Genomic DNA, 14,567 nt, shown 5'->3' with positions numbered 1-14,567 from the left:
TTTGTTTAGAGTAGAAACCGCCCCCTCGACCTTGGGGACTGTCTGCCATAAGTCCTTTCTGGGGTCGACCATAGGAAATAATTTTTTAAATATAGGGGGAGGAACAAAAGGTATGCCGGGCCTTTCCATTTCCTTATTTACAATGTCCGCCACCCGCTTGGGTATAGGAAAAGCATCGGGGGGCACCGGGACCTCTAGAAACTTGTCCATCTTACATAACTTCTCTGGAATGACCAAATTGTCACAATCATCCAGAGTAGATAACACCTCCTTAAGCAGAGCGCGGAGATGTTCTAATTTAAATTTAAAAGTAATAACATCAGGTTCAGCTTGTTGAGAAATTTTTCCTGAATCTGAAATTTCTCCCTCAGACAAAACCTCCCTCCTGGCCCCTTCAGATTGGTGTGAGGGTATGTCAGAACCATTATCATCAGCGTCCTCATGCTCTTCAGTATCTAAAACAGAGCAATCGCGCTTTCTCTGATAAGTGGGCATTTTGGACAAAATTGTTTTTAATAGAATTATCCATTACAGCCGTTAATTGTTGCATAGTAAGAAGGATTGGCGCACTAGATGTACTAGGGGCCTCTTGTGTGGGCAAGACTGGTGTAGACACAGAAGGGGATGATGCAGTACCATGCTTACTCCCCTCGCTTGAGGAATCATTTTGGGCGACATCATTATCAGTGGCATCATTGTCCCTACTTTGTTTGGACACTATGTCACATTCATCACATATATTTAAATGGGGAGGAACCTTGGCTTCCAAACATACAGAACATCGTCTATCTGATGGTTCAGACATGTTAACAGGCATAAACTTGATAACAAAGCACAAAAAACGTTTTAAAATAAAACCGTTACTGTCACTTTAAATTTTAAACTGAACACACTTTATTACTGAATATGTGAAAAAGTATGAAGGAATTGTTCAAAATTCACCAAAATTTCACCACAGTGTCTTAAAGCCTTAAAAGTATTGCACACCAAATTTGAAAGCTTTAACTCTTAAAATAACGGAACCGGAGCCGTTTTTACATTTAACCCCTATACAGTCCCTGGTATCTGCTTTGCTGAGACCCAACCAAGCCCAGAGGGGAATACGATACCAAATGACGCCTTCAATAAGCTTTTTCAGTGGTTCTTAGCTCCTCACACATGCATCTGCATGCCTTGCTTTCCAAAAACAACTGCGCATTAGTGGCGCGAAAATGAGGCTCTGCCTATGTAGAAAAGGCCCCCAGTGAAAAAGGTGTCCAATACAGTGCCTGCCGTTTTTTTTTTTTTTTTTTTAATACATCCCCAAGATTAAAAGAACTATTTATAGTTATAATCCACTAAATATACTTATAAAGTAATCGTTTTAGCCCAGAAAAATGTCTACCAGTCTTTAAAGCCCTTGTGAAGCCCTTTATTCTTATACTAAACTAAGAAAATGGCTTACCGGTTCCCATAGGGAAAATGACAGCTTCCAGCATTACCAAGTCTTGTTAGAAATGTGTCATACCTCAAGCAGCAAAAGTCTGCCCACTGTTTCCCCCAACTGAAGTTAATTCATCTCAACAGTCCTGTGTGGAAACAGCCATCGATTTTAGTAACGGTTGCTAAAATCATTTTCCTCTTACAAACAGAAATCTTCATCTCTTTTCTGTTTCAGAGTAAATAGTACATACCAGCACTATTTTAAAATAACAAACTCTTGATTGAAGAATAAAAACTACATTTAAACACCAAAAAACTCTTAGCCATCTCCGTGGAGATGTTGCCTGTGCAACGGCAAAGAGAATGACTGGGGTAGGCGGAGCCTAGGAGGGATCATGTGACCAGCTTTGCTGGGCTCTTTGCCATTTCCTGTTGGGGAAGAGAATATCCCACAAGTAAGGATGACGCCGTGGACCGGACACACCTATGTTGGAGAAATATACTGAGGTACTCCTTTAAATCAAACATTATTGCTCCCCCAAAATCCCTGGTAAACATAATACAGTATAAGTTATTCTGGAGGTTGTTTCCCTTTATTAAAGGGACAGGCAACACTAGAATTTTTGAGGTTTAAAAATATAGATAATCCCTTTATTACCCATTCCCCAGTTTTGCATAACCAACACTGTTATATTAATACATTTTTTACCTCTGTGATTAACTTGTATCTGAGCATCTTCTGACAGCCCCTTGATCACATGACATTTTAGTTATTATCTATTGACTTGCATTTTAGCCAATTAGTGCAGTGTCTGCCACAAGCCAAGGGCGTGATCACAATGTTATTTATATGGCTCACATGAACTAGCTCTCCCCTGTTGTGAAAAGCAAATAAAAAAGCATGTGATAAGAGGCGGCTTTCAAGGGCTTAGAAATTATCATATGAGTCTTCCTAGGTTCAGCTTTCAACTAAGAAAACCAAGAGAACAAAGCAAAATTTGTGATAAAAGTAAATTGGAAAGTTGTTTAAAATGACATGCCTCATTTGAAACATGAAAGTTTTTTTTGGACTTGACTGTCCCTTTAAGATCAAGTAAATATATCTGATTAAGTACTGATTTGTTTTGCATCGATTGCTCTGGGATCACCTGGATGGAGAGAAGCTTACGGTATGTTGTTCCTGGTGTCATATGTAAGTGGTTTGTGTTCTATTCCTCATTTAAAGAGTCTTGAATCGACAGTACTATATGCAGAAAAATGGGTTAAAATATTTAAAGCTGTAAACACAATACTAGCACAAGAGCAGACCGGGAATAAACCACTTGCGAGACGTGAATAGGCTTTCTCCTAAAAGATAAAGAAGTAATAGCCCCTTAAAATAATGTAATGGGCTCTTGGAAATAATAACTTTACTAATACCTCTATTGCTTAGTTCACAATTATATATAAGTCAAGGTGTATTTTCTATCTGTATGGTAGACAAATGATTATCCTGTAGAATCCTTGTGCAGCTATACTTTAAACTCCAACTCATATGGCCACTGAATAAGTTATCAAGGTTAGAAATGGTTATCTGAGGAACTACAGGTAGAGTAGACAATTTATTCACTAGGACGAAAAGCAAATTTGCAGGAACCGGCAGTAATTACATCTCAGCAAAGCCTTGATCTGACCGAAACAAAGATTGTGCTCTGAAATAAGAATATGTAGAAGGAAATACTTACAGAAGGAAATAAATTACAAATTTGTTCGAGGAGAAGCAATAAGTGGACATCTGAATTTCAAAACTAACAAAATTCACTTCTGCCTTGGTTTCAAGTAAAAGTCAGCATGTGCATGTTTTATTTATTTTGTGATTTCTGGAATCTTTTAGCTCTTAACTGGAGGCGAATAAAGACTCTTTATGAAATTAGTTATGAAATTCTTATTCTGGGCCAAATAAATGTTGGAAAGATGGACTGTATTATGCATTGTTAAAGTCTATCAAGCATGTGCCACACAGCATAATACAAAGGCAGCGAGAAGATGAAAGACAGCTAAACTGACTTTTGAAAGAAGTGTGCAGCATACCTATATAAACACAAGAAATAATAACAATAATGATATAGATATAGTTTAGATCAGCAATTTAAAGGGACAAATTTGTTAGAAAATTCTTATTTTGTGCAAAATAAATGTTGGAAAGATGGAATTACTCAGATATAGCATGAAGTTGACTAATATTACTTTATTACTTACTTATATTGAATGTGTTATGTTCTCTTGCAATCCTTAGTTGAAGAGTGAACCTAATTAGGCATAAGTGCAGGAATGCACTACTGGGAGCTAGCTGAATATACATCTGGTGAATCAAAAACAAGAGGCATATATGTGCAACAACCTATCAGAAGCTAGCTGCTCATGAGTCTACCTGGTTATGCTCTTCAACAACGGATGCCAAGAGTAAAGGAAATTTGATTATAGAAGTAAACTGCAAAGTTTTTAATTGTATGCTCTATCTGTATATTTCTGAATGAAAAAATGTAAAGTAAAAATTTTTTACAATTGGTGCTGACCTCTGTCAATCAGATAAGATCACCTATCGTATAAAAACATTGATTTGTGCTGTTTGGTTTTGCCGTATATATGACACTATGTTCTAATTGGAGCTGATCTCTGTCAATTAAATCAGTCTCCCAATAAAAATCAAATGCTTTTCATAGTTTTTACCTTGTTATATGTATCAACCAATATTGTATTAAGGAACTGCATTGCAATAAGTTGGAATATATTAATATTATATGATTTTTGAGGTTGCATAAAATATATAAAATGGCTAACTTTGTTTTAAACGTTAGTGGCACTTGGTGCTTTTCCATGTTTCTCTATTTACGAGAGTTTTGATACATCCAGATTCCATGTATGTTTATAACTCATCAAGGAGTAGTAGCTATAAATAGGGAGCTGCCCTCCAGTAGATGAATCCATCTGAGGAAGAGGAGTTATTCTTGAAATGCGTAGTGGGGTTGTGAGGAGTTGGCGGCCGGTAATCCGGTCTGTGGTTTGCAGTTTGAGTGTTTGCGCTTTGTATTGTGGCCAAGTCGATCATTGCCATTCTACATATTGTGCAAGTATCTTTTATTGATGATTGTTTTATGTGTATGGATTTCATATGCTTTTATATTTGCTTTTCACAACAGGAGACTGCTAGTTCATGTGGGCCATATAGATAACATAGTGCTCACGTCCGCGGTTATTTAAGAGTTAGCAAAACACAATACTAAATACAAGTCAATAGATTTTAAATAGTCACAGCCATGTGATCAGGGGGCTGTCAGAAGATGCTTAGATACAAGGTAATCACAGAGGTAAAAAGTATATTAATATAACTGTGTTGGTTGTGCAAAACTGGGGAATGGGCAATAAAGGGATTATCTATCTTTTAAAACAATAACAATTCTATGGTAGACTGACACTTTAATTTGTCTTTTTACACAAAGCACTGCAATAACTCAAAAATGTCATTTTGATATCATCCCAGAGACGTACCCTTTTCAGTATGTATCCTATTTATTTTGCAGTGGTCATTTATGGACAGATGTAAATGAGTTTGTGTGCTGATCAAGCAATCATTTTGCACTATGTAGTCAGGGTTCTGAAAGTTGCACTTGAGCCTCTTTCAGGGCATTGGCTAGGGACCTGCTAGAGTGTAATTAATAGTTTGCAAACAACTCCTTTATCTTTATTTGGTTATTTGATATACCTAATATTGCCAGAGTAATAAACATTTTATTTTTAGAAAAGATATGTAAACAAGAGACAACAGCACAAATTACCCAGTGGGGGGGTTGGAGAACAACAGGTAATGGTTTTAATTTTCAAAACCAGTTATTCAATATACAAAAATAAACATGAAGGAACAATACCCCATTAATTTAATACTCAGCAGTAGGAATAATAAGCAATTTAGAACATGTTCAGGGGAAACAAATTTTATAGTAAAGTGTCCCTTTAATTCCAACACATAATTCCCTCCCAAGCGATAAATACATAGTTCGGGTAAATAAAACAAAAATAACATGGCATGTCAAATTAGAGCAGCCATTTTAGCATTAGAATGGGCTTCTTTGCATTACCAAGTCATCGAAAGGAAATAATCAGCATTTTGAATAGAAAATGTAATAACTGAAGATTTATAAAAAGGTTTGATGGACGTAACAGGAAATTGACCAACTTACAAAAAGGTCCTTGTTGTAGAAAGCTAATTAGATTATAGAAACCATGCAATTGCAAGCAGTAGGCCTTTTTACGCCACAGGTGAGGGTATGTGCTCGACTGGGTAGATCACGCTTTAGTGAGACACGAGCAAAGAAAACAAATGGACTATGTTTAAAGGTAATTCATTTTGTTTTCATGCATGAATAAACCTTTTGTAGTGTTTAAATAATGCTCCTCAGAAAGTATGAAATACATTGTGGGTGTTCCTTGTCAATTTATGCTCAGAGCTTTTCAAACTACAAAGCTTTGGACAACTATAAGGAAACACTTCCACATATTAGTACAAAACAATGTATAGCTAATATTATTTATACAGGAATATGGTAAAAGACTCCCTTTTCTCAAAAACATAACTAATGTTACTGTACACGCTTGACATATTGAAACAGGTCAAATACTCATGGGAACTACAGCTACCAAGGTATTTTTATTTTTTCAATAACTAATGCTGGTGGCAGATGATGGTAAACTAGATATGTACTAATATTTCTTGTATGGAAAGGTCCTTTTACCAGTATAAAAGAAAATCTCAGAAAACAAAGGCAAAAACATATAGGGAACAAATATAAAATAATAGTCACACAAACTAAGAATATTCAGTGCAATTACAAAATTACAGTGGGAAAATTACATGCTCTAATTTATTTAACACATAGCTAAAGTACTGCTTAAGAGCTGCCAAGCATTGCTGGTTCAGAGCAGTTACAGCTGCTGAGCCAATCAGCAGTGGCAGTAAACACTGGACCGTGCACTAGCACTGCTGATTGGATCAACAGCTGTGTTTGCTCTGATCCAGCAGTGCTCTGCGGCTCCTGCGCAGTACTTTACCCCCTTGACGAGGTTAAACATATAGCATTGGAGGGTCCCTAGTGATAAAATGACATGCTCTTATGAATTACAACATGTATTTTTTTCACTATCAATGACCCTTTAAAGGACCTGTCAATACACTAGATTTGCATAATCAACAAATGCATGATAACAAGACAATGCAATAGCATTTGGTCTAAACTTCAAACAATAAGAAGATTTTTTTTCTGACAAATTTCAGTTATGTCTATTTCCACTCCTCCTGCATCATGTGACAGCCATCAGTCAATCAGAAATGTATATTCGTATATTCTGTCAATTCTTGCACATGCTCAGTAGGAGCTGGTGACTCAAAAAGTGTAAATATAAAAAGACTGTGCATAGTTTGTTAATAGAAGTAAATTGGAAAGTTATCTAAAATTGCTGTTCTATTTGAATCATGAAAGTTTAATTTTGACTTGAGTGTCTCTTTAAATAAACTATCAGTTGAGTAAATTATACAGATATGTAGTCTGAATCTTCAAGTTCAGTTATAGAAATAAATCAAATGTTAAAACTGCAACACAAACAATAGCTACTGGATTACAATGTGCTGTTAGAGCAGGCACAAAGAAATTCTAAGAATGCAGCATCCAGCACTGTGCTTTATGGAAAAGATCTTTGTGGGAAACCTAATGTTGTACTGAAATACAAAGGAAAAACTACAACTACGTAAAGTGCGAGAAGTCACTGTACCTACAACATATGAAAGTAAAATAATGTAACATTATGGGCATTCTCATTTACCAACACACTATATGGCAGCCGTGCTTGCAGCAATGTTTGTAAACCTATTGTGCACACATTGACATTCCATTAGCTGCTCATAAATATCTTTACCCTGTTCTTAGAAATAAGTTTTTTATGAGTGTAAATGTTCATAAAAGATATATTTAAGAGACATGGAAATCAAAATTAAAGGGACACTGAACCCAAAAATTTTTTCGTGATTCAGATAGAGCATGCAATTTTAAGCAACTTTCTAATTTACTCCTATTATCAAATTTTCTTGATTCTCTTGGTATCTTTATTTGAAAATCATGAATGTAAGTTTAGATGCCAGCCCATTTTTGGTGAACCTGGGTTGTTCTTGCCGATTGGTGGATAAATTCACCCACAAATAAACAAGTGCTGCCCAGGGTCTGAACCAAAAATTAGCCAGCTCCTTAAGATAGATGCCTTCTTTTTCAAATAAAGATAGCAAGAGAACAAAGAAAAATTGATAATAGAGCAGCAATTTTAAGCAACTTTATAATTTACTCCTATCTGAAACATGAAAGAAAAAATTTGGGTTTATTGTCCCTTTAAACCTTCAGAATACAGATGGAGTTTGCAATTAAAAGAAAAACTCATCAACTATGTTCTGTACTTCTGTTCTCTCTCTTAGTATCCATTGTTAGAAGTTAGATCCTTTCTATGGCAGAATAACAAGGTAAGCTCAGGAGTGTGCACGTGGTATTTAGCATTATATGGAAGCAGTGTAGGAAACAATGTATAACATTAATGCAAACACTGCTGCCTCATTGACACAAATATTATTGAGGATACCTAGGTATCATGGGCAGCAGGAAAAAAGCTGGTTGTTGCACATCATTTTAAAAATAGTGGCACATTTGCACCTAGAGTTATCTATGTAACTATTTCTCACATATCTATATATTTATATATATATATTTATTTATTATAAGTGGGACATTATACATGTTGTGGTTAACTTTGTGTGTATATATATATATATATATATATATATATATATTCACTAATGTATCACTATAGTGAGTGCTAATGAGTACCCAGGGCTTGAGAGTGCAGTCCATTTACGTGTTTTGTATGTGTCTAGGGACCATGACATGGTCCTGGGCCTATCACCATTTGGCCAAATGCTATAATTAACATTTTGCTTTTAATCTAGCTGTGTGTTTGATTGAGAGTGCCAGATATTCTTTGTTTTTTGGTTATATTATAGCAAATTGTACAATTATTTTTGCTTAAAGGGACACTGAACCCAATTTTTTTCTTTTGTGATTTATATAGAGCATGCAAATTTAAGCAACTTTCAAATTTACTCCTATTTTCAACTGTTCTCTCGCTATCTTTATTTGAAAAAGAAGGAATCTAAGATAAGGAGCCAGCCAATTTGTGGTTCAGAACCATGGACAGCCCTTGTTTATTGGTGCTGTCCAATCAGCAAGGACAACCCAGGTTGTTCACCAAAAATGGGTCGACATCTAAACTTACATTCTTGCTTTTCAAATAAAAATACCAAGAGAATGAAGAAAATGCGATAATAGGAGTAAATTACAAAGCAGCTTAAAATTGCATGCTCTATCTGAATCACAAAAGAAAAAATTTGGGTTCAGTGTCCCTTTAAGTAACATTTTATAAATAATAAAAAATGTCTTAATATTGTAAAGTATTAATATGTCCCCACCAAGCTACTTCATAATGCCACACGGATGGTAATGTTTACTTGTGGAGATCACTGTATATCTATATATTCACACACACATTACTGGTTAGAAATTCTACTAGTATATAATAAATCTGCTCTCATTGTACAGTATATAAAATGCTGCTAAAAAGAGCAAGAATATACCTAGTGATACTCACAAGTTAATGATTACTAGAACTGCTATATTTTCATAAATAAGTTCTATAAAAACTATACTAATGGATATTTTAAATATCAATTTAGTTTCTTACCTTGGAGCCTCCTGTGTCACTCTGCAAACACATATATCATCCCTGAATGTTAACTACCAAAAATACATCAAGTACTTCCTGTCTCTGAAGCTTCCTCTCCAATAAGCTGATCGTGCTGTGCTGATTTCTGTGCAGTTGCTATAATTATATGTGCACCATCCCATAAAATAAGCTATGAGGCTATATTCTTTCTGAGTTTTATTTGTTTTTCAGGTAATTACAGCGGATTCAACAGGTTATGTATGATCCAGCTGTCAAACACAAAGTGTAAGCTTCTATCTTATGGCCGTCCAGGAAGCCCTAATTGTAAACCACATTATCATCTGGAAATGTGTGACCACACCAAATATCAGTGTTCTTTTTTTTTCTTTAATAAAGAAGTGTCATATAATGCATTTTTACCACTCGTGTAATTACATAGATACGCAGCACTATATATCAGTAAAAATGAAGACGTGTGGGTTGGAGACAGTTTGAATAGAACATGCATGCGTTGGATAAATTTATATTTATCAGCATTGACTGTTTTTAAGATTATTTTTTTTACTGGTATATAGTGCTTTTTATCCGTTGGGAGCCATTACATAAGAGGGAGGAGTGCAGATGTTGGGGTATGTACCATAGGATTGGTAACGCCTAGGGAAATGATGCAGTTTCTAGGACCCACCCACTTTGCATGTAGCGGTAATTAGTGCTGGAGCTAAAGACAAGCGGAAATTGATTTTCTGAGCTGCTGTTTTATTGTGTCCTGTGAATGTTGTGCTACTTACAAAATGATTGAGTAAGCTCTGTTTTTGTACTTATACATTACCCATTAAAGTAATTATATTATAAACAGGACCAAAAACACCATATAAAATACAATAAAAATATAATGGAAAAAAAAACCATTCTAACATTATGAAAATCCTAGCCAAGAGAAAATCTATTAAAAGACCGTTGGACAGGTTATTATGTTAGATTTTTCTAGCGTGGGGCTTTAAAACTACACAAAATGTAGAATCTTGCAACTGAACTGACCACAAACCTATGAAATAAAAAAAAATGATAAAAGGACCTAGAATCCTGAAAATAAAGTATTGACCTTATAGTTTCATTTTTTCTAGGGCTATGTCACACTAGCAAATAACTATGTTTCGCAAGTGGTGGGTATATAGTGTTATGATTTATTGAAGAAGACAACATTTTCTGGGCTTTCAAATCTCTCTGTACATATCTTGTTTATTTTAGTCCATATATAGAAAAACTAGGACAAAGTTTGAGTTTGAAGAAGTATATGTCTCTAACAACAACAAAAGGTGCAGACAAAGCAAGAGACGTACCAAGAAATGAGACAACCCAGGCCATCAAATGATTCCTTTAGATATAAATTTATGGTTTTCTCTCATCTTCTTGATATGAAGTAAGTCCTGACTAATGGGTTAGGACCAAATAATCCATAAGACAGTGTGTGTGTGATGGAAACTCCTTGTGTAGATCCGAGGGTGTGTTGCTTGTAAGACCTTCTTAGCAAATGTTGCACAAACACAATAGATTATGTATGATGTAGACAAGGCAGGACAGGTGGCCGAGTCGCGAAAAGGTTCAACTGTGGCTTCATAAAAGGGACAAGTAAAATATAACCTATAGAAGAATCAACCCTCATCTGAAAAAAGGACATTTCTTGATGATCTGATATGCTGTGAGTACTGAGAAACAAATGCAATTGGCCGTAAAAGGTCTTGAAATCTTCCAAGCCATATCCCTGATATCATTAGTGATGCCCAAATACCTAAAGGTTCTTACTGGAAGCTTCTGAAAGAGAACATTTTATCATTCTTATAATTAGGTCTTAAAAATGGAACATGAGTCACAGACAGGAACCTATAAGGAGGACCAGACTAAAGCTTCAAACTGAGTGTGGACAGAATCACTCAAAAAACTAACTTAAAAAGTCAGCAATTTGAAGGATAAGTTTTGTTTTTGGTTTGAACAGATATTAAAAACTCTGCACAAATCTCTTGTTTAAGGAGTCTGGAAAAAACAAAAAAACAAAAACACCAGGGAGAACAATCATCTATAATAAAAGAAAGTATAGAAATATATTAACTTACAATAATGAAATACAAATGTCATCATGATTGCTGCACCTGTACTTCAATCCAGACTGTGGCATATTTGTCACCACTGCATTAGTTTAGTATGTTAACCCTTTCAGTACCACAGTAATCAAATACAAGTAACATTTCAAATGGCAACATTTTGTCATCAGTAATTGTCATTTTGACATACTCTGTATTTCATCAGGATATTTTAATCCATTAGAATCCCTCTGTAGAGAATGTTTGCAAACAAATTTCTGTGATAACTTTTATGGTACGCAGGTCTTGTGACTGATACAGCAGTAACATTACATATTTTTTTCTCCCACACAGTCTCTAAGTACCAGATAACTTTACCTACACTCAGTGCATATGCGATAGGCAAAAATGCATGACTGGGACTTAGCATTAAACCAGCAGGCTGCACATTATAAAAGTTTTCACAAAAGTGCTAATAAAGTTTGAAAGAAACAAAACTGCTTCTAAATGAATGAAATGCACTAAAAATGCAAGAAATACTAAATAAATATGAAGCACAGTACAGTCATTTCTGTTGAAAAAAAGACCTCAGCACACTGCTCATGCTGTGGGGCTTATCATGCAGTTTAGCACTTAAGTGTGTTGTCCTTACCTCGACTGGCGAAGAAGAGTGCCAGGTCATTGCAATCGGTCTCTGATCGCCGGGGTAGAGTTCCCAGCATTCCTTGGTTCTCATCCACTGCTGGGCAAGTACGGATGGTAAGGCACAATAAAGACTTGGCCAATAAATGTTTTAACATAACAGAATTCAGATCTCTTGCTGTAGCTGAATTGACCTCCAGTATTTCATCGCCTATTTTCAGTCCTAACAAAAAAGGAAGGGAGTAAATGACACATTTTTAGAAATGGGACATAATCACATACTTATTTGATAGATATGAAGCATGGATAGTTTTTTTTTATAATGTATTTTATACTACTACAAACTCATAGGTGAAGAAATGTAAGCTACCCATTAAAAGGGACATTAAATGCTAAATAAATACTGCAGAGAATTATGTACTTAAACGTTTTCTTTCATGACTCAGATAGAGAATACAATTTTAAACAACGTTCCAATTTACTTCTACTATTTAATTTGCTTGATTCTTCAGACATCCTTTGTTGAAGAAATAGCAATGCACATGGGTGAGCCAATCACATGAGGCATCTATGTACCGCCACCAATCAGCAGCTACTGAGCTTATTTAGATATGCTTTTCAGCAAAGGATATCAAGAGTATGAAGCAAATGAGATCATAGAAATAAATTGGAAAGCTGTTTAAAATTGCACAGCCTTTCTAAATCATGAAAGAAAGAATTTGGGTTTCATGTCCCTTTAAGTGGGAGTGCCCATTACTTCATAGAAACTCAGGCGAATTGGAAAGCTTACAATTTTCAGAGTTGAATTACAGGAACAGGGGACAATATAAATAATGAAATAATAATGCACAGTAGTTAACTGGATATGAAACCCAAAAAACTTATTGTGTGATTCAGACAGAGAATACAATTTTTAAAAAGTTTCCAATTGACTTCTATTATCAAATGTGCTTTGATCCCACAATATTATTTGTTGAAGAGATATCTAGATAAGTGTATCACTTCATGGCAGAAAATAGTGCTGCCCTCTAGTGCTCTTGCTAATGGATAACATTCTTGCAAAACTGCTGCCATATAGTGCGCCACGCAAGTGCACCCTCCTGAGCTTAAAGGGACATAATACTCATATGCTAAATCACTTGAAACTGATGCAGTATAACTGTAAAAAGCTGACAGGAAAATATCACCTGAGCATCTCTATGTAAAAAAGGAAGATATTTTACCTCACAATCTCCTCAGCTCAGCAGAGTAAGTTCTGTGTAAAAAGTTATACTCAGCTGCTCCCAGCTGCAGGTAAAAATAAATAAAAAAAATGAAGAAATGAACAGCAGCCAATCAGCATCAGCAGTGCTGAGGTCATGAACTCTTTTACTGTGATCTCATGAGATTTGACTTAACTCTCATGAGATTTCATTGTAAACTTCCCTAATCTGAATAGGGAAATATGAGAGTGCACGAGGCTCATCCTTTCAGCTGTCCCAGGACAGACACACTAATACGCTGCTTAGAAATCCTTTACAATGGGATGTGGCTACTGAGGAACTTTTGAGGTAAAATATCTTTCTTTTTTACATAGAGATGTTCAGGTGATATTTTCTAGTCAGCTTTTTACAGCTATGCTGCATCACTTTTAAGTGTTTAAACATTTGGGTATTATGGCCCTTTAAATGGACATTGTACACTAGATTTTTCTTTGTATAAATTTATATAGCCCAGCTGAGTGTCTTTTTGTAACAATGTTTAATTTTGCTTATTTTTTTAATAGCATTGTGCTGATTTTCAAACTCCTAACCAAGCCCCTCAGTATCAGATGTAGACCAAGGTCTAGAGACTGTTGCTGCTATTGTTTGTGTAAGCTGTCTTTTCATATGCAGGGAAGGGGGGGACTTTCTGCTCAGTTGCCCCAGCCCTTTTCACTGGGTGTCCCAGTCTAACCTCATCAACAGTGCTAAACTGGGAGCTTCAAAGTAAGTTTCTAAAAAGTTTTATACTGGATTTTTAAAACAGTACCTGTGCATATTCTTTTTTATAGTATTGTAGATTGCATGCAGTTATATGAAAATTGGAGTAGAATGTCCCTTTAAGTCCCTACTTTCAAGAAAAGATACCAAGAGAACAAAGATAATTTGAAAACCGAGTAAATTAGAAAATTGTTTAAAATTGCACGCTCTATCTGAATCACGAAAGAAACAATTTGGGTTTCATATCCCTTTAACAGCCCTTTTATCATCTATACTTCACTTGATTACAAAAGATTCCATGTTTACACCTGCTTTATTGGCTGAGATTGTATTTTCAGCAGCAAATAGGAAGCTAGATTGCTACTATTAAGCAGAAGGGCAAACATGCATGATCAGATACCACTGTAAAACCCTTATTTTAAAAAGGAAACTATTCATTCTCTAAAATCAAGCAAAATAATAATAAAAAAAAAAGACTTGGACAAACTTCCATGAGAAGCAGATGGTGGAAACCACACATACAGCTCACAATTGGCCCAGACAACTCAGATCCGGAACAAGCAGCACATCAAAAACAAAGCACCAACGGGTGCCACTGGATTGTTCCAGATCTTACAGAAAAGTGCCAGTGATGTGCCAATGTGACTTGTGGTCTCCAAATGGACCCTAAGTG

General features: G+C 35.5%; 1 protein-coding gene across 3 annotated transcripts in view; it reads right to left on the bottom strand.

Annotated features, from left to right (window-relative positions):
- Positions 1-14,567, bottom strand: part of TIAM1 (TIAM Rac1 associated GEF 1) — an 873,661-nt gene that overhangs the window by 121,972 nt on the left and 737,122 nt on the right. For all 3 annotated transcript variants that reach the window (XM_053705978.1, XM_053705976.1, XM_053705979.1), the window contains one exon: positions 11,944-12,156. In XM_053705978.1, coding sequence (XP_053561953.1) covers positions 11,944-12,156 — 213 coding nt within the window. The remainder of the gene's footprint in view (positions 1-11,943; positions 12,157-14,567) is intronic.

This window comes from Bombina bombina, chromosome 3, assembly GCF_027579735.1.
Source record: "Bombina bombina isolate aBomBom1 chromosome 3, aBomBom1.pri, whole genome shotgun sequence".
NCBI lineage: Eukaryota > Metazoa > Chordata > Amphibia > Anura > Bombinatoridae > Bombina > Bombina bombina.
The sequence above is the reverse complement of the archived record's forward strand: the minus strand, read 5'-3'. Positions and strand labels throughout refer to the sequence as shown.